Genomic DNA, 24,482 nt, shown 5'->3' on the forward strand with positions numbered 1-24,482 from the left:
GGGTGAGTAGGACGATGTACGTCCAGAAGTAAAAGTTTATAATTTTTTTGTATTTTTTAGCCTGTATTTTCTTCCTTTTCTTTAATTCCTGCTTTACGTATTGTTAGTTACTGTGATTTGTCCTGTTGTTTTTTATTTTTTTATTTTTTTTTTTTAACACTCGAAGTCTGCGTTGCATCCCCAAGTCACTCTTCAACTCCTTCATAGCAAACACTTACTTACCTCTTTGATAGATACATCCACTTGATTTTACTTCGCTTCAAGGAGGTTTCCATTTATACAACTTTTTTTTTTACGACCCCTTGTCAAATCAGAGGTGAATATAGACTTTCCCTTGTTTTACGCTCCTCCGAGTTCTTCCCCACCCTCCAATATAACATTTAACTCCCATGCTGGGTAGTAATGTCGAATCTCCCGCCTCTCAGACCACTATTCTTTGTTATCTGTCTGGCTAAACGGCTCCTGTTCGGGCCCATCACCCCCACGGGTTGGTGCTCGACTGTCGGGTCTGGCCGCGCAAAATCTACACATCACATGTTTTTATTAATCTATAGGAACATCACCTCCACTGTCATTTGCCACGTCTTACGACCGCATTCTCCATTAGCCAACTGGTCTCGGTGGCACTTATAAGTATCCTGAAAGTTAACGATTTGTCTCAGGGTCCCACGCAACCATTTCCCCGGCTAAAAGAAAGAGAGAAAGCTAGAACGACCAAGAAAGATAGGGAAAAGTTCGACGCAGTTCAACCCGACCTCGAGCCTCAATTTGCGATCTCCTATATACCAGCCTTTTTTTCTCTCAGGAACGCCTACTTTACAACCGCGGATAGCACAACGTCTGAAACTAAGCCGAACCCCGAACCAGAGCCCTGGTTTCCGATAGTTCTGGCAAAGTTTTTGTCAACGTCACACCAACCTGCCTTTTCGATACCAATAAAAGAGACAGAGCCCCTCCAGGCTGCAATATCAAATGAGACCTTGCGCACATTCTTCCGATCCTGTGCAGTCTGAACCCAGGACGTCCATCATGGCTCCATCCGCGCAAACCGAAGACGGGGTATTTATCTCCAACTTCCAACATCCCTCTTTATCTCTGCCAGTTTAGCTAACATGGCCACTTTTCCAGCCGAGAAATAACATATCGAGCCTCGAAAAATATAAATACCTTGACGTAGGTACTTTTGAACAGATTTTAGAAATGGACGACGAGGATCAAGAGAGGGAGTTCAGCCGAAGTATAGTATATGGCTTTTTCGACCAGGCAGAAGCCACATTCCTCAAAATGGAATCCGCGATGTAAGCGTTCTCCTCTACCCTTCTTATATCCCACTCCCTTCGCTCCCAGCCTTGACCTTGGTCTTGACATCCATCCCCTCCCTTGACGTGTTTGCCGTGACGTCATCATAACATCATCCCGTGACCCCTATCTTTACCTTTCTGATGACGTCATTACCCGCACCCTCCAAGGAGAAACCTTTTTTACTAACCACAACGTTATTGCTACCGTGGTTACAGCTCGTCCGAAGATCTAGCTGAGCTGTCCCAACTAGGTCACTTCCTCAAGGGATCCTCGGCTACCTTGGGCCTCACCAAGGTCAAGGATGCCTGTGAGAAGATCCAGAACTACGGCCAACAAAAGGACGAGTCTGGCACCCATCCTGAACCGGATAAAAGCAGGTCGCTAGCCAACATCAAGAAGGCACTGGCCGAGGCGAAGAATGATTATCACGATGTCGTTAACGTTCTCAAGTCGTTTTATGGCGAGGAGACAACCGCATAAATGACCTTTCCTGCATCCGCTTATTTCCCCTCCATTCCCATTTTCTCATGTCACGACGGTTCTTTTTCACGGAGTAACTCCCACTATAATCCAGGTTTGTCTTTAGCCTTACGATACGCGCGAAGCCAAGTTTTATCCCACGGCGACTTGATGACCCGTTGCCTCCTACCTCCTATACTACTTCTCTCAGCCAGACCAGCAAGCCTCTTTCTTCAATCCTCTCTAGTCGTTTTCCCATCATGCTGTCTTTGTACTCACCAATTGTTTTAGACCCTCCAAAAAATCGGCTTTTCTCTTCCTACGTTCATGGCTTGACTGCAATATTACCTTTTGTCCCTTTTACCCCTTTTTTTTTCTCTATTTTTTATCTTATCTGATTTGCCCTCCGTTCGATACCATGGTTCACGCTTATATGCTTGTCACTACATTAACCTTTGCTGATGTAAGTTCGAGCTGGCGTATTGATTTCTTCATATTTTTTTCTTTTGCATTGGCATGATGGTACACCAAAAGAACGACGTTAAAGAAAAAAGAAAAAAAAAGTATAAAATGAATAGGAATCTATGTTTTTATCATCGCTCTATTCTGTTCTAGTTTTGATTTTGTGCCTTGATCATGGGACATATTGAGGATGGTGTCGAGGGCGATCCAATTGATATCAGGAACCGTCTGTAAGCACCAGGATAATACAATCGTCTATTGATATAATAATGGGCTTAGAGTCCTTTTATACAGCATCCAAGGACTGAAAGAGAAGATGGGAACCCGTGGGTTAAGCAATACACCACCTTGAAAACTTCATGCAATACACCATAGCTGTCTAGTGAAACAGTAAAGAAGGCATGACAAGCCATCAAAGAAAACAATATAAACCAAGGAACACAATATCAACAAAAACAGAACGTAACAGTATACACAAATAACAGGCTCAAAAGTCATGGAAAGGAGTACTCAATGGGTTGAGTATAATCATCACATACCGATCAATCCCAGCGGTAAGGTGTCAAAAAAAGGATGATAGGATATAGGTAGAAGGTCAAGGTCAAGGCCCAAGGTCAATCAAGTGGCGGCATAGCTCCGTGCAGTCGTTATAGAAGGTGACTGTACACAGTACAGGACCAGGAATTCGTTATGTAGTGATACTATTCAATCACTTCCAGTTCTTCAAGCGGGCAAGTTCCTGTCTGAAAGCATTCCCCTCCCGGCGTTGAACTTCGTTGAAAGTCTCCGTATCGGAAACTATATGCTGACGCGATGGGAGTCGCTCAGGGGTGTCGGAATACTGCTGTCCGCTATCCTCCATGTCGTCCAACCTGATAGAACCACCGGCACCGCGTCCACTTCTCATGGCTCTGGCACGTCTACCACCGTAGCCCTTGTTGCGTCTGCCCATAATGTTGCTCAAGCCAATTCGGCGCTGGTGCTTCATACCAAAGCAGAGGCCGAGTAGAATCAGGAAAACGGCGCCGAGACCAAGAGGTAGACCGATGAGAAGGCCAAGCGGCTTGGGTGCTGGAGTTGGAGGGGGTGGAGGATGGTGGACTGGAGGCTTGTTGACGAGGGAGATGGTAGGACCGTTGTGATGGACCTTTCCTTTGCCCTTTGGAAACTCATCCAGGAAAAACGTGAAGTTATTGCGTTTCTCGCCCTTGAGCCATTCCGGCTTCATCTGAATGGCGACATAGCTGTGGTTGTTTGGGGTCTCACGAGAAAGCCAAGCATTGAGGCCTTCATTCATAGAGACATTGACATAGTCTAAGCCAACTCTAACAACAGAGTCAGAACCGAGAATTGAAGTAAGCCAGGTTACTGTTAAGACAGACACTGTTAGCTAAACATGCAAAGCGATGTCCAGTTGAAGCACAGTATCGTGCTACAAGCTACATACCATAGTAGGTGTCATCGACGTATACTTCTTGTTGATCATGAGGTGAACAGAAGGGTTTGACAGAGAGGTCCTTTTCGGAGCTGCATGCCTGAGCTTCCTTGGGCTTGTCACCAGTGAGCTCTGGATCTTCTTGGGACCCTGAACCTCCAGTATCCGTGTCATCTGAAGGGGTCGGGCTTGGAGTAGGGGCGGTCGCCTTGGTCGAAGTAGACGAGCTGGAAGTCATGGAAGATTCGGCACCGCTGGTAGCTGTCGACTGAGTAGTATCGGTTCCCGTCGTCTTTGCAACCGCAGAGGTCGACATGTCTGGAAAATGGAACCACGTTAGATCAAAGCTACAGGCGCAAGTATAGCAACAGAAACATACCTTCGGGAGCTCTTTTGAAGTAAGCTGCATTTGACGCAGTAGCTCCGCTGCCCAGAGCGAGGGCGACGAGAGCTATGTTCCGTAGCAAGACCATGGCTGCGGTGGCTGGCCGGCTTCTCGCGGATGTGTCCTGCGAAAGAGCTGAAGGTATCGAGTTCAATTGCCCCTTTCAACCCGCAAAGAATACCTTGTCTGCTAGGATATACACAGTTACCCGGCGAAAGGATGCGTAGGGCAAAGAGTAAGAGGACGACGACGACGATGCCAATGATGGAGGCGAAGGAAGAGAAAGAGAGAAAAGCGAAAAAGAAAGAGAAAAAGACGCCAAGGAAAGCGCCTCGTAAAAAGCTTGTTTCGATCTCCCGGTATTTCGGGTGTCTTAAAATACGTCCGGAGGAAGACGCGGCCTCTCTCCCATTGGCTGCACAGCCTGACGGTTTCCCGAAGAGGCTTAGATGCAGGAACAGAATGTGTAATATTACGCGATCTGTATTTGATTTACACCAAGACCAAAAGGCGCCTGAAACGAGCTTGAGAAAAGCCGAAGAAAAGGAGGCATAAAAAGGGAAAAAGAGGCAGAAAGACGGCAAGGCTGGGAGCAAGTCAAGAGAGATATCTCTGGCAACGATATGAATGAAAGATCGAGGCTCTGGCTTAAGGCTGACTTTGACAGGCGGCTATTGAGACTGGCTTGAAGGGGCTTTAAGGTTGAGCTAAGGCTTAACTTGGAGCCTCCACAAACTGTATATTCTTTCCCGCAAGACACCATTATCAGATGTGAAGACAGCAATAAAGCAATAACATGCCCTTGAGTGACGGGGATGCTTAGGGCATTCTGTTGACCTGTGACTCCCCTTCAACAGATGCCAATGTCATTTTTTTGACGTTGCATTGAGTGATAGCTAATGTATGGACTGTTTCCACCACCAGAGGAGTGACGGATCCCACACAGGGCATTGAGATATGCTATAACCCACAACATGGCAGTTATATCCAGCGCCTCTTGAGTGCTTATGATTCGAAGGAGTATAAATATCCTGAACTCTTGAATTTAAGAGCATAAATTGTGCAAATGCATAAAATGCCAAGCGAAATATTGGCATAAGGTAATCACATGACCATAACTATAACGTGACATTGAGATCGGGTGACGTAATCCTTTTATGGCCATTATAATCGACTCCATAAGATCAGACGATAATCTTCCTATACTCGACCGTTTGACGTCTTGGATTCAGCTTCAACCTCTCTTCTTATTCTACGGTAACAATGTTTAGATACCCTTGCGTCATCAAAACAAGAAGAAACAAGGGAGTCACTAGTTACTCAACTAAAGAAGAAGACCTCCCTCCTGGCAGTCCTCCTCCATAAAATCTCTTCTACTAGTTATTACTACTATTACCATGGCTATTAAAGCAGATATCGAGATTGATATCCGAGACCGTATCAATTGACTTACACTGGTGCCTGTTAAGTAGCACCCAGGCCAGCTGTACTGCTGGTCAGTTGCCCAAAATACGCCCCCACGGCCGCCATTGCGAGTATCAACCCGATTACCAACTCGACGACGACAACCCTGCCACCCCCACCATGACGACTACGACAGTGACTACCCTCACCATCATTGCTGCCAACGCTGCTAGGTGCTAGCAGTACCAAAGATGATTATGTACAAAACATCATATGCTGGATCTTGCACCCATGGGTACTTTTATTAGATCCGCAGTAATAAAAGTAAGAGCAATAAGTAATCGCTTTTGCACCCCATTCTTATCCTTGTCATTTCAGCCTCATCCTCTATGTCTCTCTTATAACTGCTTTTTTCCTTACTTGTACTCCGTACTAAGGGAATACCTTGACTAAACCCCTGATACTCCCACCCTATCCTGAGTCCTATTACTAGGAATATGAGAGGAGGTAGTAAAAGAGAGGTAGAAGAAGAAGTGGAGGAGAGATCGGCGGTCAGGTTTCAACGTGAATTGCAATGATGAAATATCATGCGGCTTGTGGAGTCTAACTAACTGGTTCGATTAAAGATAATTTAGACGCAGCAAGGGGACACACTCCCGCCATCCCCACACCCAGCATTCGTATATCAAAGGGCTGACCAAGGTGGAGGCAAGGCTTAGAAGGGGGAAGGGGGAAGATCTCACCATCGTACTTTGCGCACGAACTTTAATCTTTGTCCAGTCTCGATGAAAACAACACGTTAATCGTGTGCACGATCTGTGGCCTCCTATCTGATCGCTTGATTCAAGCCCTCGAGTGGCAAATTGCTCGCCTGCCAATCGCTTACTCGACGAACTTTCTCAATTGGCTGTCATCTGCAGGGTTTAGTTCAGATCGTGAAGCCAGTAACTGACTGGGCCTTAAAATCTGCCCCCTTCATGTTGAAAGTTGCCACTCGGGATTGTTTGTTTGTTAGTTAACTATTCCGTACCCCAGATCGTCATAACTACGTCATACGATCGCTAATGCTCCCCCAAGGGTTCGATACTTCTCGTTTCTCGCTCCATCAGAGGGCAATGGCACCATCGTGACTATTTCCGCTGAAACTGCGTTGGGACTCACAAGAAATAGGGGAAAACCCCCTAACACAACGGAGCTGGGAAGCTGTGATTCCTCTCAGTTCCCCTCGGGGTCTGTGACAGGTATTTTCTGCTCTATACGTAGGGTGCATGTGCGTTAGTGGAGGTACCCCACGGGATCCTTCACTTAGTTACCGAGAACCTTGTGTGGACGGGATCTCCGAAATACGACCGAAATATTGCTATGGGGGTATTCCGTATGCTGGGTATAATTTCACTTGATGGTGATGGCTCGAGCACGGCGTCAATCCGTCACTAACTAATTGGAGTGGGTTGGTTGATCTTGCCAGCTGGCAATAACCTAGGTTGAATCCAGGAAATGGACCATGAGGCAGGGCTGCTCTTGGGTGGGAATTATGTATGTGCCAACGATAGAGGGAACGAAAACGACTGAACTGCTCATAGGCTCACTAACTAGGGCAGTGCAAAGCTTAGGAAAGATCGGGCTCAACCCAAAAATTTCTAGGAGCATCTTCCCCGAAAGCAGACTTATCGCTTTGGCTGATAATTCCTTTGTCTAAAGCGAAGGACTCACATAATTACCCTATACCTGCTCCTTAATCCATTTCTTTTCGTATGGTATTCAATGCGAATGATCACGCTAGTGTGACCAGATATCCCTTGTCAGCTTTCTATGCCTCGCCGTGTATTAAACCGATAGCCTATCTATAGAAATGGGAAGAAAGGGGTGCGAAGGGAACATGAAACTCTTCATATCTGGGCAATGATAAGCAATTTTAAAAAGGAAGAGGAAGATTGCATTGTTAGCACCTGCCTGCAGGCTACCCTGATTCCCCGTTACATGCAGACCACTTCAGAATTACAGGCACCTGCAGTGGGATAGTCAATGCCCTGGCTGAGATTTAGTATAAGGCCACGTCAAAGGGCAAACCCTAAGGAAAAGCATATATTCAGGGGCCAATTGTCCGCGGTAAAAAAGGACAGGTGTGTATACGGGGAGGACGTAAGGGCATAGCCGAAGGGGGCTTATGATTGCCTTCCAACCCGTACTTACACCAAGCCAGGACCTGCATGCATAAGTGTACTATTTTAGTGTGTCTCTGGTATTATATCTAGACAAAAAGTTAGTTAGATTGTTTGTATGGTTCAGTAAGTGAAAATGTTTATCGGCTTATGAGGCCGTATATACAAACTCGCGGTTAGAGGCCGGGGTGGTTATCGTGATATAATTAATTATCGATAAATCACCGGAATCCTATGTAGCCCAGTGCGGAACGCACATAACTTGAACCCTTGGTCCCCAACACCTTATTCAGATCCTTATACGACGGATAAGGTTACTCGAATCAAGGAGACGGGGTTGGAAACGAGGTTGACGCTTCCACTCTTCCCCATAATTCCCAGAGACTCCGCTGCCGTTGGTTTGCGCAGGGGGTGCAGAGACTTTTTATAAGCCGACTTCTTTTTTTTTTCTCCTTCTCAAAGGAGCAATGGAGAAGCGGAGTAGAAGGGACCAGACACCGTGAGTTCTTCCTTCCACGGGGTGTTGTGGTCAATATTTCATTCGCTGTAACATCTCTATTGAACAAACAGCCCAACAAATGGGCTGGAGTGACCATGCAAGCAGGACCAGGGGAATAAGAATTGCAAATTATTCCAGCGTTTCCCTGCGTACTCCACACTCCCTGTTCCCGAAATCAAAAACTAATGCGTTAGCCGGGTAAGCAAGGAGGCTTGCATTAGGCGAACGGCAATACACAACGCGAGCCCTGAGTCAGTCGTGATTGGCCTTGGGAATGGAGCACCATGACCAAAGGGGCATTCTGCCTTTCTAAAGAAAAGCAAAAAAAAGTAGTTATTGAGAGAGCAGTTCGATTGCAACGGCTATGATTTGGGTCCCGGCTACCGCAAAATGCGCGAAAAAGTACCCACGCTGCAGGCTGATCCACACAGCTTTAAATACACCAGCCTGTTCCTTGGTGTCGGCGGGAGAGCAGAGGGAAGTAGGTACCCGGACGGCCGTGTTGGCCCAAAAGACCGGAAAGGAATAGAGGCACGCATGTCACTGCATCCTGAAGAATACGACGGGCGCTAACTAGTCCAACTTGATAACTAGCTGAAGGGGTGGTATCGTACGCCAGGGTTATCATGGGATGCAGAGTTCGGATAATGGACAGCGCCGGAACGTGCTTATTGGGCCCCTTTTTTTTCGAGCTGAAAATATTTACCGGATGGTCACTCCCATGTTGGCGGAATGGACGGAATCACCTAGAAAGTGTCACCAATGACTCGAAAACACCGAAGGAGCATGGTAATTGTCGAACAAAAGGGCTTGATTCTGTCTCACAACGGAGGTCTCAGAGCCAACCAGCTATCATCATGCGTTTTCCTCATCAGCAACGATGTTGTCTGAATAGCCGGCGCAATAATAACATCGATATCAATATTCAACGGCTGAGGAGTTCGAGGCGGATGGCACACGCATACACGCACACACATACGGTATCACTTAAGAAAAGCTGTCACACCCTATCAACCCAACCCAGCTCATATCAACTGCGCTGCAGAATTAACAACCACGCGGGGATGATTGCCGTGGACGATGCGCTGGGAGGAAAGCCGCCCAAGGTCGGCTCCATATTTCGTCATAAAGTTCTCATGTGAACGGCAGCCTTGTCGAGAGACTTCCAGTCCGTTGTTCACACAGTATGTAGGTTGCTGATATCCCTGCCCAAGCAAAGCCCTATTCTCCCACTCCCTACGGTGGAGGAGCCAATCCATTCCATGTTTTCTAGAGGGGGACGTTCCGATGGAGCGGTTACCGATCAGCATGGCCGCACTGCAAAGTCGACATTTGAGGTATATTTTGTCGATATATAGTCTTATGGGGACAGGGGATCCGAAATTTGTCCGAACCTTCCAGGCCTTCTGTGTGGTTGGAAACCGGGGTCAACCTAGTCGCACATGATAAACAGGATATCATATTGCTTTTCCGTCGTATGCATCGAGTTATGTACGATAAACTTACTGCATTGTGACGTTGACATATATCTGTCGAATTCGCGTTCAACCACCCCCCCTTCTCCCCTTTAATTGAAGGTTGTAAAAATAAAATATAAAAAAAAAAATAAAATAAAATCTAATCAGGGCTGCAGAGAACGTAGTAAGATGCATAATGTTTGCTATCAGAGGACTAAGCTCGATGCTTCAGAGGCGCTGGGGGTTGGAGATATAAAAAACCGCAGGGTCGCCGTGGATTTCCAGCTCCAAGCATTTCCACACTCGGCCTCTCTTACCACTTTCTTGTTCGTCTTTATTCATTCCTTTTCTAGCAAGCATAGCTCTTTGTTATTCCGAGAGTACACCTAGCATTCAATTGAAGGGATCTGATGCCTGGTATACCTAAAAGAGGATTTGATCTCACCTTGATCGATTATTGATTTACCCAAGGGGGAAAAAGAAGAAGAAAAGATGTCAACTCCTGTTGGGCCACGAGCGTCAAAGGAGGATTTCATGCGCGCACTTGGTCTAGATGCAAACAATCCTCAGCATGAGCCATATTACCGTGCCATGAGGGTGAGTGACCCAGCAATTTGGTAGAAGGAATTCACCTACCAATTACAAGTTCCAGTGTTCCAGTGGCTATCATGTGAGAAAAGGAGGAATGAGGTGGAAAAATGTTATGCAGAGGAATGTGTAAATGCTGATAGCTTACCCGATCAGGATGAAGCAATTGTGGTGTACAACTATATGCACCGAAGCAACTCGGACTTGCTTGATAATTATCAAGCCGACCCGAACATGCGGCCACCATACTGTTGGCACTACATCCGCCCTGAACGTCAGCGGTGGGGCGTGATGGAGATATGGAGAAATTCAGGACCCGTGACACGACCCTTATTTGATCGTGGTGCTACCCACGGGGAGTACGGCCCTAATTGGGTTACTGGATGGTTGTTGTACAGTGTATTCCGGTCGCGGGATATACGCAACAATCGTCATCGTAACCAGAACAAGAAAGACCCAGGCGGTGGTGGTGGTAACGGTGGTAGTAGCAGCAGTAGTGGTGGTAGCTCGGGTAAAGTCGACACTTTTCATTCTCTCCATCCCCGCTTAAACAAACCTAGACACACATCTTTCAATAGTTGAGAACCGAAAGAGTACTAACGGTTTCTTCTCTGATGGGTTCGACTTCGGCTCAAAGGCTCAAAAAGTCCATCCTCAAGTTCAGAAACACAGACAAAGTCGACCTATTATGATCCTATCAGACACTGAATGTTGACCGGTTTTCTCGTCGTTGCTATATCAGCCATGTCTAGCGGGCCGGGCGGCTAATATTGCGGGGCAAATTCCTTCATAGATTGGAAAGTTCTATTCTCCTTTCGCACACATACACATTCGCTTTGTATCTTCTTTTTGTTGTATGCGCACCACTTATTCGATTCTGCTTAATTCTTCGTTTTGGCGATTTCATGGCATGAGCCAATTGGCCAACAATTCCCCGTCCTTCTTCGTTGAGTTTCCTTTTTCTGTTTTCCTTTTTTATCTGCCGCAAAAATTTTCTCTCCAGTAACTTGCTTTCGCCAAATTGGGTTTATGGATGATTGTTACCTGCCCTTCCGTTCTGCACAACGTTAATACGGGGCTAACGAGGAAGTTGGGAAAAAAAAGAAAGAAAGAAAAAACCAAAAAAAAATAAAGAGAGAGAGAGAGAGCTAGCGTGCAAATCCATGACCCGAATACCCAGATCATGGCTAGCTGAGAGGGAGGAAAACCGATCCTGGACAGCATCTTGTTTTCGAGTTTCTAGAACTAGAGCATCATGTGTGGTTGCACAGTTTCTCAACCACCAATGAAATTCAAGTTCACTCTCCCCAGAAATTAGTTTCTCCTTTGGAGTTAGATGCAGGGATCCTCGCGGCTGATATTGACATTGACATGTTGTGGGATGGACTGGAGGACCTGCTTTACGAAGAGCAGCGCTAGGGGGCGCAAGGTTCAGGGTATCTGCTGGAGGGGGGTGTTCATCCATTTCGATGTGTCAACGTAACCATGGTATCATAACTGAGTTTGAAGGAATAAACAGGACACTCCTACGTATACGGGCAACCACGTCAGTTTCTGTTCTTCTTGTATGCTCTTCTTCTTTTCTTTTCCCTTGCTGTCGTTGTTGATGTCGTCGTTGTCGTCTTTACCGACTTTGTGGACGGATTTGGAAAACGGAATACAGCGTATTAGTAATCATAAAATCATATCACGTGATATGCGGCTCAACATGACATTATGTAATACTTGCACCCCCTGAAACCGGGGAAGTTTGGCGCTTCAACTACATCTTGATAAACATTGAGATGCAAAGGAGTATCGATAATACCCGTACGAGGGGCTTTTCTACAGTCTGATTGATTTTATTTGCTCACTGTAAACTGGTGTTTACCCAGGGCATGCTAGACAAGCGTTGGAAGGCAGGCTGGGTCTCTACACCGTCACCAAACAACTACAAGATAGTGTTTGGGTTGCAAGGTATGGGCTAATACAAGGCTGATAGGATATGCAACTTGATACCGAGTTCAAAAAGGACCTGCGGCAATAAGAAGTCGTACTGGGGGCGGTGAATCACTCTCGTATACACAACGAGCGAGACGTGTTGCGCCGGTTCCAACATATATCACCGTTTATACGGCCACTACTTATGAAATTGAAGAACCATCAACTCCTCCTTCCATAGTTTGAAGCATCTAAATGATGACCCATTGAATGCCCCTGATACCCAGCGCCTCAATTGGGCAGAGGTCAAATATGTTGCCAAGAAGGTACTTGAAGAAATCTCTGCATTTCATGAGGAAAGGTTTGTTCATACTAGTAATTTGGATATAGTCCCTACTCCATCTGTACTTTGCTGATTTTCCGAGCTGAATATATTAATCCTAGTAACGTGCTGGTGAATCACAAGCAGGTGAACAGCAAAGGCAGCCGATTTACGGATGTCCAGTTGGCTGATTTCGGAAGTACTATTCACAAAGACTCTAACGATGCAAGAAATGAAAATCCCATTGGGACACCAATTTTTGGAAGTCTAGAGACTCATCTACGATGAGATAGAACACTTCTACTGACATCTGGTCATTCGGGACAATGGTTGGCTCAAATACTACATCAACCAGATGTTTAATTGGCTAACTTCTTCCCACATCATTAGTCTTCTACGAGGAAGGATTTCATATATTCAAACCCGGTGTCCCCGTCGGCCATGACGAGTATGAACCCAAAATGCTCGCTAGACATTATAGATTTGGCCTGCTCCCAGTTTCCTATGAAGAGATCGCTGCTGAACCAAGGCTAGCTATTCTGATGTGGATTATGAATATACCCCTATCTGACTACTCTGCGAGAGATCCGCCAGGAGGATAAGCAGTTTGTTCAGAGAATAATGAAGCTTGATCCACGAGATAGGCTGACAGCGCATCAACTCTTGGAAGATGAATGGTTCCACCAGTCTTGAGGGAGAAAGAGGCAATTTTATATATACTGTTTTATAATTCCTCTAGGGTCTATTTTAAGGTATATTTCCCTACCTTACTTATAGATTCGTGCCATCCCTTGCCTTGCCTGCTATCGTGACTGCAGGGTGGTTTGGCTGATATTACCCGATGGAAGGACAAAAGGGAACAACGAGCCAAACCTTCCAACCACCTAGCACAGAAAGGCAGAAATGGCACCGAATAAGAAGAAGCCAACGCGGAACAGAAGGAATGGAGGAGGGGGAGAGACAACCCTCATCCTTCAACTTCAGGCCAACATGTGCTGGGGTAGAGTTCGTTATTTTCCGCCCGGCGGTTACACATCACATGGTAGGGAAGGGAAAGATTGTCGGAATGAATGTATTTTTCCCGAGTCAGATCTGTGCTCGGCCAAGATGCATTGGCGAGTTAACTTACGCTCGTCGGCATGCGTTGTTTGTTGACCTGGTTTGGTTATTAATCAGGGAAATATATATTGGGACGGGAAGAAATTTGTTTTTGGAATTTGCATTTTGCATAAGGTCTGCATTTCTTTCTCCCTCGAGCGTCCATTTTAAGATAGTGAGTGATGTGATCTTTTTTTCCCAGAGAGTCGTCATCATTGAATCGTAAGTCATGAAGCGTAAGGTAAGATATGGAGAAGTTCCAGTTCTAAGGAAACAAGGCAAGTAAGTAAACGAGCAAGAAAAGTCAGAGTAAATAAGATAAGATGTCCACCGAAGGAAGGCAAGAAATAGAATTGAGTGAGTAGAATTATTCCAGAGATTGACTTGAGAAAAATAGAAGAACAAAGCGAAAGGGCACCTCCATGCCTGAGAGCATTGCGGCTTTTTGCTTGGAGGGAAAACATAGGCGGAGTTCTATAGAGATGGAGACGGGGAGGGAAAAACAGGCATGAGAAGGAGCAGTCGTAAATGGTCATTCAGTCATAATTCATTTGTCGTTAATAGTTTTTTTGGGTGGTCATCACAGCTGGAAATCATCAGGGGGAATGCCGCGTATCCGATCCGAGCATCATCGATACAAGGCAAGAAGCGGTAGTAAAAGAAAGCGTAAAGGCGAAGTTTTTGCGAATGAACCAGATGTCTGCCATCAAGGTAGGTCTGTGGAGTGTGTATTGGTGTGTGTGGTTCGTTCTTAGTCGTGTAACGGTGTGAAGAAGTGTGATGGACATGCGGCATGGATGGACTCGGAAATATGTGATAAGCCCGCTGATTCGTTCATTTTCATTTTCATTTTTTCTTTTGCAACTCCCCCCCGGGGCAGAGTACAAGGATTGCAGGTTGGTATGTATAGTACGCATGACGTAGTGAGTTATATGATAGGTAGATTCGTTGGACGGTTGGAGCTGGAGCCGAGTTAGATTTCGGTTGGGCTCATGCAGGGCAGCGGGAGGCTGGATGCCACCCCCTGACGGTCCGGATGTATGGGCATAACCTTACCTCAAAGTCGATCTTCTACCTCCATTTTCTCTCGTAGCTTTCGGGGCTGCTGCCTCCGCTCCGGCTGCCGCCGCTGCTGGTCGTGGATGTGTCGGTGTCATCTGAATATCGTGGCCTTCGGTCCTTGCCAATGGCCACGGGTATGCCCTGGACGACGCCGCCGTGGTCATGGCCGGCAGGGTACATGCCGTCGTTGACGGAGAAGTTCCTGCAGATCAAATAAGCTCGCATGGCAGCCTTTTCGCGGGCCAGGAGTTCGGTCTGGCAGACTTCATCGGTTTGGTATTCGCGGTTATTGACCCGGACGACGCAGGTGTATCCTGAGCCGGAGCCGCTGTTTACTTGTTCGTAAAGGGGCTCTGGCCAACGACGACGGCGACAAAGACCTGCAAGGGACAGAACACATGTTATTGGCTGGTCTGGTATGTTTGGTTTGGGAGGGCTGAGTTGGCAAATTGTCTTGTTTCGAGAAGAATGGAAGAAAGGAAAAGAAAAGAAAGGGGGTAGACGGCATTGATAGAGCAGGTTAGGTAGTCAGGTAGGTAGGTAGGTAGGTGATTTAGACGTCCGGGGAAAAGTCTATCGTGAAGCCACAGGGTGACACAACGTTGATCAATTCCAGCATTGAGCTGGGGGGCAGGAGTATAACATAGCCGGTACAAGACACAAGAACAGACTAGGGGGGGTATGTATGTTATTAGAGAAAACAAGCAGGTATCAGGCATCAAGACGAAGACGTTATTTTTCTTTCTTTTTTTGCAAAGTAACGGGTCCATTACTACAGAGAGACAATTGGACAATGGATCTGGATTCTGGAATATCCAGCCCGAGAGAAAGAAACCAAGGTGCCAAATTCTCCTGCCAAACGATCATCACCAAATAGGGGGAAGGGAGCAGAAGCATTGGTGTCCAAGGGGGAAGAGTAGACGGCAATTGATTGGGTAGCAAGCCATGCTTGTATGATACGAACGGGGTGCGTAGGATGAATTGGTTGGTTCAGAGCCTGTCAGGGGGAGGGATAAAGGGGGAGGGATAAGGGGGGAGGAGGAGGTCAAACATACTCGCTAGATAGAGGATGTAGTACATCTCGAGACCCAATAGCCGATGTACCCCCTTGAAACGTAAAAAACACACCACCAGAATTGGAATTAAGCTTGGGATTGGGTATCGTAGGGCAAAGCAAGGCAACCCGTCAAGTGTCCTCAGGCAGGAATACAGCTTCAGCAAGTTAATTAGATGTTTCTTCAGCCCAGCCCCAGCCCAGATGGACGGTTAGAAGCCCGACTCTCCCAGTCTCACGCACGCACAAAAATACGGCTGTTCAACCCGACCAGGAGCAAGAGTATGCTTTTTCTTTTCTTTTCTCGACGGAAGCAACGGACGGACGAAAAACAAGAGCTTCTTGTGGTGGTGGTGGTGGTGGTGGTGGTGATAGTGATTGTGATTGATGCCCAACAGAAACAGGAGTCGGCTAGTAGTAGTACACGGGCATTTGAAAAACAAAGACGAGGCTGTTTCTTTGCGGAGGAAAAAAGTCAGGTAGAAATAGCCACGAGAAACGAGACGGAGGAATTGGCAAACGAACTAAGAGAGACGCAGGAGGAGGGAAGGGAAGCGGAGGTTGTTAATAACGTTAAGGGGGGGGGAGGGTCAGGGAGGGCAAGGTTGTGTGTGCTATGTAAAGTAGTTAATGGGAATAGAGAAGGGTGAAGGGGATGTCTACGGGATACAAAAAGGACGGCGGTTTCTCTTATCTAACGGTAAAAAGCAAGAAAGAGGAGAAGAACCATTCTAGACGAGCCAGGTCAGAGGAGAGTCAATCGGGAGTATTTTAGCTAGTTCGTTACCTTGTGTATGTGTGAAGGTATGGGGGAGAGACAGCCGGCCGTGCAAAAACAAAAAGGAGAGATAAGAAAGACGCCTTGCCTTGCCTTTCCTTGTCTTGCAAAAAGAGATGATGGCGAAAGGGAGAAACGGGTGGGGCTATGATGAATGCTGCTGATGATGATGCTTCTGATGATGATGATGGAGGAGAGAATATGAAATGGTTATTCGCATGTATGGAATAACCGCGAGATATCCCTGGAACAAAACAAGCTGGCCTGGCCTGACGTTGACGTGATGTTGATACCTCAATGCTCTCTCTCCAACGGCATCACCATCATCAACCGCCATTAGTTACTGACCGGAGAGAGCCTCGAGGAGCCCGTCGAGTCCTCCGTCTCCTCACATACATACATACTTTCCGCGATTCTTGCTTTTTCCCCCTAACTCTTCCTCCCACTTGGGTTTTTTCTCGACCGGTTGATGTGTTGGCAGGTTTCCTCGCCAGTGAAGTTGCTAAGGGGGGGGGGGGGAGGATGGGCCCAGACAGGATCAAAGATCGAGAACCGGAAACCCTTCAGCATCCACACCCTGGTCTCGGGCGGACGAATCAGCGGGCGTGCAGCTGCGTCGATCGAGAGAGGCTATGGGGGCGGTTCTCCGTTGCCAGGCCAGGGATTAGTTAGTTATTTGGCGCTGCGCTGGGCTGCGCTGTCGAAAAAGGGACAGACAGGCTTGACGCTGCTTGTCCTTGCATGAGGGTTTGTGATATGCACGTCTTGTACCTAGTTATGCAAGAGGCGATGCATTACGAGGAGATGTGGTCGTGATCATGATCATGATCGTGATCCATGGCGTGAGTGAGGATGTACATACGTGGAGGTGAGGTGAGGTGAGAACCGGTTAGGCAGTCAGTTAATTGACGCTGGCAGGCGATTAACCGAGGGCGCCATCGCATGGGGGCGACGATTGACAGTGGTGAAGGCGAAAGAGACTGCAGACGCAAGGCAAGACAAGACAAGACCTGGGCTGGTGGATAAGGCCGAGTTTGAAGATGTTGAAGTTATCGACAGGGATGGGCGTCCTTATCCTGGGCCGTTGAAGGCGAGCGAGCATACTTACAGACATTTGGCTTGCTTGTATGTTATGTATGTAAGGATATGTGTGTGTGTATGTCAAGGTCGACTCGACTCCACTGCTGAACCTGACTTGCTTGACTTGACTGCAGCTGCAATGCACGTAATAGCTAGTCTGGAGGCGGAGATGGAGATGGAGATGCGCTGGCAGATGGAGACTTTTTTGCCTTATACTTTCTTACTGTCTACTTGGTGCCATCGAGCCGTTAACTCGTTAGTTAGCAGGTAACTAATGGTGGTGGTGGTGGTTATTAATAGGGGGGTTGATATTCGCGCAACCATCATCCGAGGAAGCCCAGTCAAAGAAGCTAGAGAGAGATGAATGGCTGGTTGGGAGTGGAAGCGGAAGTGGAAGTGGAAGTGGGAGGCTGCGAGTTCAAGTCGAAAGGGGGTCGAGTTTATGCGTTGTCCTGAGGGTGACAGGCATCTTTGATGCAGTGATGAGTTGGCAAGCGGGAGTTTCTTGACTCTTTTTTAACTTATTCCGAGAACTACCTTACTTACATTACATAGTACATAGTCCTGCTGGGTGAGTTGTTAAGTTAGTGGAGAATAAGCATGGAAGGTTCCTATGATGGTACGATGTTTCAGAAGGTCGGTAGAAAACGAAGAAGAAGAAGGATAAGAAGAAGAAGATGGATTGCCACTGAAGAATCCAAGCAAGGGTGGACAAGCGGACGGACAGAGTGAGGGCGGGAGCAGGGCAGGGCGCGTACAGACATACGTACAGACATACATAAGTACAGGTAGACAGACAGACAGACAGACATATATCGAGCATGGATTGATTACATACAGACATGCATAACCATCGAGGGATGCAGGAAGAGGCATGCACCAAACAAGCGGAGAGCTGAATCCGTCTGGCATGCTTAGCTAGGACGGCTCTCCAGACAAAGAAATGCTGCATGCACTTGCATCTACTAGTGTAGGTAGGTAGACAGAGGTAAGAATTAAGGGAAGAAAGAGATTAGAATTAGATGGAGATGGGATTGGCTCTGCACCATGAATGAATGGCGTCGACAGCAGCATGCGGAATGACGAAAAGAGGGTGCAGTGCCGCCAGCCGGTCTCTAGCCTCATACACCGTGTCAGCAGCCGCAGCGTCGTTGTTGTTGATCGAAAGGGGAGAAGACCTCCATCCGAACGCAGCGTCGAGGGAGCCACTGCTTGCATCGATGCTGGTGTTGGAGTTGACATTGACATGTCTGTGCTGGACACTACTGAGGCCAGCCAGGGTGTAACATGTATGATGCGAATCGACGTGTCTGTCTATACTGTCAGCTCAGCCTTAACTTATAACTAACTGCAGTGGCTTGAGGGTTAACTAGTTAGTTATAGGGGTAGATCTGCTTACTTCCCCGGCTTGTCTCGCAGGCCGCCATGCTGCGACTGGCAGCAGTTGAGGATATATCTGGTCAAGCCCTCGCGACTGTAGAGGGCGGAAAGGGGTTCGCAGTCCGACTCGGACTCGGAGTCTGAAGTTGGGTCAGACAAAGCCTGCTGGATCAGGGGCCAGCATCCGCCGACCCAGTGACTGTAGCAGCCGTCGACGAGCTTGTTGGTTCTGCCTGAGAAGCCGCCTTCGGGAGCGTACTGGCGAGCCGAGAGCCATGATATCAGCGACGGCAGATCAATGTACCTACTATTAGTTTAGTATATATATACAATTATACAAAGTAATAAGAGTGTTAGGGGATAGGGTACCTGAGCATAGTGCGAGGATGGCCCATGATGCAGAGACATGCGACGGCGCAGTAGGTGTATGCACCATGGGCCTCTGTCCCGGGACTCCCTGAGAACCCTCCTTCATACGTTTGGCCTAGAGAAGTTAGTACATAAGACTCAAAGTAAGAGAGAGAGAGAGAGATGTACATCTAGCGAGGTACTCTGGCAGGCCGCTGGTGAAGAGGGTGAGGCCGGCCTTGCGCGCAGGAGCATCGAGTGGCAACTCCAGCGGGAGATCCAGCAGGGCAATCATTACCATAGCGCAGTACGCTCCTCTGAAGAAGTTAGAAAACTTACTTATGAGAAAGTAAGAAGTAAGAGATAGACTGACCGGACATCCTGCTCGCCTCCGAGACTGACCTGAAACCCGCCGTCCGCCTGCTTGAGCTGACCCAGCCATCTCCAACTATACATTGTCAGTATAACACAGAAATGAGTATAGAGTAGAGTGAGTAGGGAGAGTACCATGCAAGTCTGTCAATCAAGGTAAACGCCTCCTGTCCGCCCACCATGGCCAGGCTGAGGGTAATGGCATACGAGGAGGCACAGTGAGCCGTCTGTCCATGTCCGCCGCCAAAACCCCCTGAACCACTCTGCATCGGCGCCGCAGTAGCAACCAATCTACCATCATCATCAACAAATACACTATATTCAATGCAAAAGACAAAAGATATCATACCTCTCTCTAAAAAGACTGACGTCCTCGCCCAGCAGGGCCAGCCCCGTCAGCGCCCAGTAGACCATCCACGGCCTGCTCGCGTCCAGCCCGACAAAGCGCCCCGGGTACTCCCCCAGGGCATCCAGCAGGTACTCTACATGCAGTTCTCTGGCCAGCGACTGGACGCCGTGCCTGTTGAGGGGCAGGCCGGTCTCCTCGCCGCGCAGGAAGGGGATGCATCTGCCGACCACCTCTGCCTGGGAGCGGGAGGTGTCTGTCTGCAGCGAGTCGAGGAGCGGCGGCTGCGTGGCGAAGAGGGAGGGTATAGCCATCTTTTGCTTTTTCTTCTGCTTCTGCTTCTGCTTCTTCTGCTTCTTCTTCTCGATGGTCCTTTTGGCGCTGGTTATAGATGGAGGGAAGACGACTCTTCTAGTCGGCATGGGGGGGTATTTTATACTACTGTCATGGCGTCTCTATATATTATTGTATATTGTGCTGGTGTAGATATTGTTGTGTTGGTATTGTCGTTCTTAGTAAGAAGACCAAAAGACCAAACCACTGACTGACTACTAAGTCACTACTAACTACTAACTGTCACGGCTGCGGCCCGCCAGCTGCAAGTCATCCTCGACTCTCCGGATTATCATGATTATTACGGAGTAGGTATGCTTTTGATCGTGATCTTGATCTCTGATCGGCTAAGAAGAAGCAAGTCCTCGCACAGTCCTCTCTCTAGTCTCTCTTCTCTTCTCTTCTCTTCTTCGCCCCGTCGACTATCGACTATCGACCTCGACCTCACCGCCGCCAAAGTAGCGGTCCTCTCTTTAACTACTCTTGCTCTTTGCCCTCTGTCTGTCTCTTTCTATGCATGTCTCTGTCTCTGCTCGTTTGCATCTGCATCCCAGCCACCTCCTCTCCCTCCCCAAACATCTTCTTCTCCATCTTCTCTTCTAACATCCTCTCTATCTATCTATCTTCTTCTTCTCTTACTGTCTGCTGGGAACAAGGATGACGAGGCCGTGCATGGGACCAGGGGGTGCGTGGCCGTAGGACGTCGCCAGAGAGAAGACGGAAGAACACGGGGTAGACCAGCCACTGCCAGACGAGAGAGTAGACCTAGTAGACTTAGTAGACTTAAGTAGAGTAGTAGAGTGGCAGTAAGCCAAGGCCGTGGCAGTGGCGGGGAAGCCTTCACCGCTGCTTTGGCCTTTTAGTCGTTAGTTAGAAGTCCTTCTTCTCTTCTCTTCTCTTCGTGGGGGAAAAAGAGCAAGACGAAGGACAAGCAAGAGAGTCAAGGCGCGACGACGGGCTTTTCTTCTTCTTCTTCTTCTTCTTCTTCTCGCTTCTCATCCTCTTTTTGCTTACTTCTTCCTCTCATCTTTCGTCAAGTTACATCGAGTGGACTGAGAGACTCCTAGCTGAGCGGCTGAGCTGGCTAACTGACGACTCACGACTCACGACTGACGACTGACGACCGACGACCTGAACGACCGACGACGGAGAGACCATGGCGGACGTCGAGCTGACTGCGGACGGCCTCGTTGGCCTCGACTACAGTCCCAGAGCTTACCTCTCGCATTCCTGGCCAGACGAGACGACAACAACTACTACTACGACGACATCAGCAGCGGCAACGACAGGGACCAGTGCAACGGCGACAACGGCCTTCGATGCTGCTGCTGACCCGGGGCTCATGACGGAGTGGCACTTCCAACGTCTCCAGCCTCACCTCCAGTTCCACCACCAGCATCAACATCAACATCAACATCAACATCAGCAGCATCACCAGAGTCCACCAGACTACTCTTCTTATACCACGATGCCGCTGCAGTCGCCCATAGGACTGCCCATGCTGCCAGTCACAGACACAGAGGTCCATCACCACCATCATTTAGACACCACTACCACTACCAGCATGATGGATGGCTCTTATATCCCCTTATCCACCCCCGTCGACATGGTCCCCTTCACCTGGCATGATTTCCACGCTGAACTCGGTGCTTTCCCCCTCGACGGCACTGCTGCTGCTGCTGCTGCTGCTGCTGTCACTACTGCGGCGACCATGAGTGGGACTTACCAGGCAGAGACCGGAAGCTCCCCCGTCGACAGCTACCTCGAGGTCCGCTCTCTCACCAGCGCCAGCAGCGACAACGGATGGTCAGCCATAGACAGAGCTCACTCCATAGACTCTTCTTCCTTCCATGACCATCATAGTCACCAACAGCAGCAGCACCATCCCATCTTCATCAACCCCAGCCAGACCCTGCACAACCGCAGCCTGTCAGAGTCCTCCTTCTCAGACCACCACTCCCTCCACTCCCGCAACTCCTTTGGCTCCTTTGTCGATGTCTCCCTCTCGCCACACATGCACTCCCCGGGCTCGGAGTCGGCGCTAGACTTCGACTACGGCCTCCCTTTACCCCGTCGTGTATCATGCGATCTCGTCTCCCATGGCTCCATCTCCCCGACTGCTGTCAGTCCCATCGCCATGGTCAGACCCATGCCCGTCATCACCACAAAGAAGCAGAACGCTTCCTCTTCTTCGCCTTCACGGTCGCCCAAGGCATCATCCTCTGCCTCTGGATCTGGATCGGGTGCTCATGTCTCTGCTGCTGGATCGCCCAGCAGAAAGCCGTCGCGTAAGAGTCCTATTGCGGCCAAGAATGCAGAGACCAAGGTCCGCAAGCAGAGCACCGGTGGTAAAGACGGTAGTGGCAACGGCGAGAAGAAGATCGGTAAGCGGAAGGGCCCGCTCCGGCCTGACCAGCGGAAACAGGCCAGCGAGATCCGCAAACTCAGAGCCTGTCTCCGCTGCAAGTTTCTCAAGAAGACAGTAAGTCTCTCTCTTTCTTTCTTCATTCTTTCTTCTTTATGTTCTTTACTGATATAATTCTTGTAGTGCGACAAAGGAGAGCCGTGTACGGGCTGCCAGCCATCGCATGCCCGGCTCTGGCAGGTCCCCTGCACCCGCATCGACATCAAAGAGATCGGCTACTTCATGAAAGACTGGAAGGCCGACTACGAGCGTCATGTGACCCTGGGCTTCTCCGTCGGCAACATCACCGGCTTCTCCGACCAGGAACGCACCCTCTTCATCACCCACGGCTACGGCCAGGTGCTTCCAGTCAAGGCCCGCGAGGTCTACGTCCACGATGAAGAGTGCTTCAACCTCGACTGGGTCGAGACCATGAGCCGCCCGGCAAACCACTACGACCTCAAGACCGCCAAGCTCTCCGCCGGCATGGAAGGCATCTCCACCGCCATGCTCTCAGACTACCTCGACCGCCACATCGACGGCAACGGCAGCTACGAGGGTTTCGTCGACGAGTACTTCGCCGGCACCCCCTTTCTCACCCAGATGCTCAAGACCGCCTACCGCTTCTACTTCCGCACCAAGCTGCCTGTCATCCGCAAGGCCCTCAAGCTCACCCTCGCCTACAACCTCACCATGCACGTCACCATGGTCGAGGGACTCGGCGAGCTCGAAGAAGAAGCCTTCTCGGGCAAAGTAGAGGACTCTGACAGCCACTACAGAGGCAAAGTCATGGCTCCCGTCATGATAAACTTCCAGGTCAAGTGCGCCATGGCAAACATGTGGCGCGAGCTCCAAAAGGACGTTCTCGAGGAACTCTCCGCCCTCTACTCCAGCGTCTACAGCGGCGAAAAGCTCAAGAACTGGCCCATCATCTTCATGCTCGCCACCATCCTGCTCGCCGTCTGGGAAGAAATGCAGTTCGACTGCCACTACCGCGTCCAGGACCCCGTCGCCGTCTCCAAATTCTGCAACGACATGGAGTCCATCCCCGTCGGTGTCATCGTAGGCTTGTTCCAGGCCATCTCGCAGAAGCTGCCTGCCTTTACGGACTGGGACACCGCGCAGCACCAGCAGATCTTCAACTTCAACTCGGACGTCTGTGCTGCCATGACAGAGGTCCGTGGCCATGTACGGCAGTACGAGTCCTATCTGCGCAGCCGCAACGAGACATCTGTCTTTGACCGGGAGGATTTCGACTGCCTCTCGAACAAATTCGTCAGTCGGCTGGTGATACGTGCAAATTGACTAGCCGACTCTGACGACCGGGGCCCGCGCGATAAGCGTGAGCGACGCCGGAAATGGGGCTGGGTCGGCGAGCGGCCCCCCGCGAGAGTGAAAAAGATGAAACTTGCCGACCTCGAGATGCGCAGGGGTGTTCTCGTCTCGTAACATTCCGCATTTGCACCAAACTTGTCTTAACCCATTGATCGATTTTACGGATGATGATGATGAACGAAGTCCTGTTTTTATGATGATCATGATGATGAACCGTCTTGCGTTCCGTTGCATCCCTATCCCTATACCACTGTTGACCGTTTCCCAGCCAGTCATCTGCCCATCCACAAACTATCTAAGATGAGAAGTTACTTCTCATCACGCATTACGTGTTACGATTTAATCCGTCATTCTTTTTACGACCCTCATTATGTCTGTCTATTTCTAACCCATGTTTGCAAGTCCAGTTTTCTATCTACCCCCATTACCTCACGGGATATATGTGTACTGTTATCGTTATCTTTAGTCCTTGCTGCTGTTTGTCGGCGATTTGGTTA

The 24,482-nt window shown here is 48.8% G+C and overlaps 8 protein-coding genes across 8 annotated transcripts; 2 read left to right on the top strand and 6 right to left on the bottom strand.

Moving 5' to 3' along the window:
• Nucleotides 1-1,566: 1,566 nt before the first annotated feature.
• TRV_06244 (uncharacterized protein) lies at nt 1,567-1,782 on the top strand (the record flags this gene model as incomplete). The annotated part of the gene is made up of 1 exon (XM_003019673.1): nt 1,567-1,782. A coding segment is annotated over one exon (216 nt), but the record flags the coding sequence as incomplete, so codon positions are not given.
• Nucleotides 1,783-2,932: 1,150 nt separating this feature from the next.
• On the bottom strand, nt 2,933-4,806 carry TRV_06245 (uncharacterized protein; the record flags this gene model as incomplete). Its single annotated transcript, XM_003019674.1, has 4 exons — nt 2,933-3,591; nt 3,671-4,005; nt 4,038-4,714; nt 4,780-4,806. 4 exons carry the CDS (start codon nt 4,804-4,806, stop codon nt 2,933-2,935), a joined length of 1,698 nt encoding a protein of 565 aa, XP_003019720.1.
• Nucleotides 4,807-14,564: 9,758 nt separating this feature from the next.
• Nucleotides 14,565-15,063, bottom strand: TRV_06246 (uncharacterized protein; the record flags this gene model as incomplete). Its single annotated transcript, XM_003019675.1, has 2 exons — nt 14,565-14,883; nt 14,954-15,063. 2 exons carry the CDS (start codon nt 15,061-15,063, stop codon nt 14,565-14,567), a joined length of 429 nt encoding a protein of 142 aa, XP_003019721.1.
• A 3,422-nt stretch (nt 15,064-18,485) lies between these two features.
• TRV_06247 (Rab geranylgeranyltransferase, beta subunit) lies at nt 18,486-19,490 on the bottom strand (the record flags this gene model as incomplete). The annotated part of the gene is made up of 3 exons (XM_003019676.1): nt 18,486-18,729; nt 18,867-19,154; nt 19,348-19,490. The coding sequence occupies 3 exons, from the start codon at nt 19,488-19,490 to the stop codon at nt 18,486-18,488; spliced, it is 675 nt and encodes a 224-aa protein (XP_003019722.1).
• A 163-nt stretch (nt 19,491-19,653) lies between these two features.
• TRV_06248 (uncharacterized protein) lies at nt 19,654-20,335 on the bottom strand (the record flags this gene model as incomplete). Its single annotated transcript, XM_003019677.1, has 2 exons — nt 19,654-19,882; nt 19,917-20,335. The coding sequence occupies 2 exons, from the start codon at nt 20,333-20,335 to the stop codon at nt 19,654-19,656; spliced, it is 648 nt and encodes a 215-aa protein (XP_003019723.1).
• Nucleotides 20,336-20,723: 388 nt separating this feature from the next.
• Nucleotides 20,724-20,852, bottom strand: TRV_06249 (uncharacterized protein; the record flags this gene model as incomplete). The annotated part of the gene is made up of 1 exon (XM_003019678.1): nt 20,724-20,852. The coding sequence occupies one exon, from the start codon at nt 20,850-20,852 to the stop codon at nt 20,724-20,726; it is 129 nt and encodes a 42-aa protein (XP_003019724.1).
• A 264-nt stretch (nt 20,853-21,116) lies between these two features.
• TRV_06250 (uncharacterized protein) lies at nt 21,117-21,245 on the bottom strand (the record flags this gene model as incomplete). Its single annotated transcript, XM_003019679.1, has 1 exon — nt 21,117-21,245. The coding sequence occupies one exon, from the start codon at nt 21,243-21,245 to the stop codon at nt 21,117-21,119; it is 129 nt and encodes a 42-aa protein (XP_003019725.1).
• A 157-nt stretch (nt 21,246-21,402) lies between these two features.
• TRV_06251 (uncharacterized protein) lies at nt 21,403-23,925 on the top strand (the record flags this gene model as incomplete). The annotated part of the gene is made up of 2 exons (XM_003019680.1): nt 21,403-22,728; nt 22,795-23,925. Coding segments are annotated over 2 exons (2,457 nt in total), but the record flags the coding sequence as incomplete, so codon positions are not given.
• Nucleotides 23,926-24,482: the final 557 nt, after the last annotated feature.

This window comes from Trichophyton verrucosum, assembly GCF_000151505.1.
Source record: "Trichophyton verrucosum HKI 0517 chromosome Unknown TV-F-b-12a05.M13f1, whole genome shotgun sequence".
Lineage (NCBI taxonomy): Eukaryota > Fungi > Ascomycota > Eurotiomycetes > Onygenales > Arthrodermataceae > Trichophyton > Trichophyton verrucosum.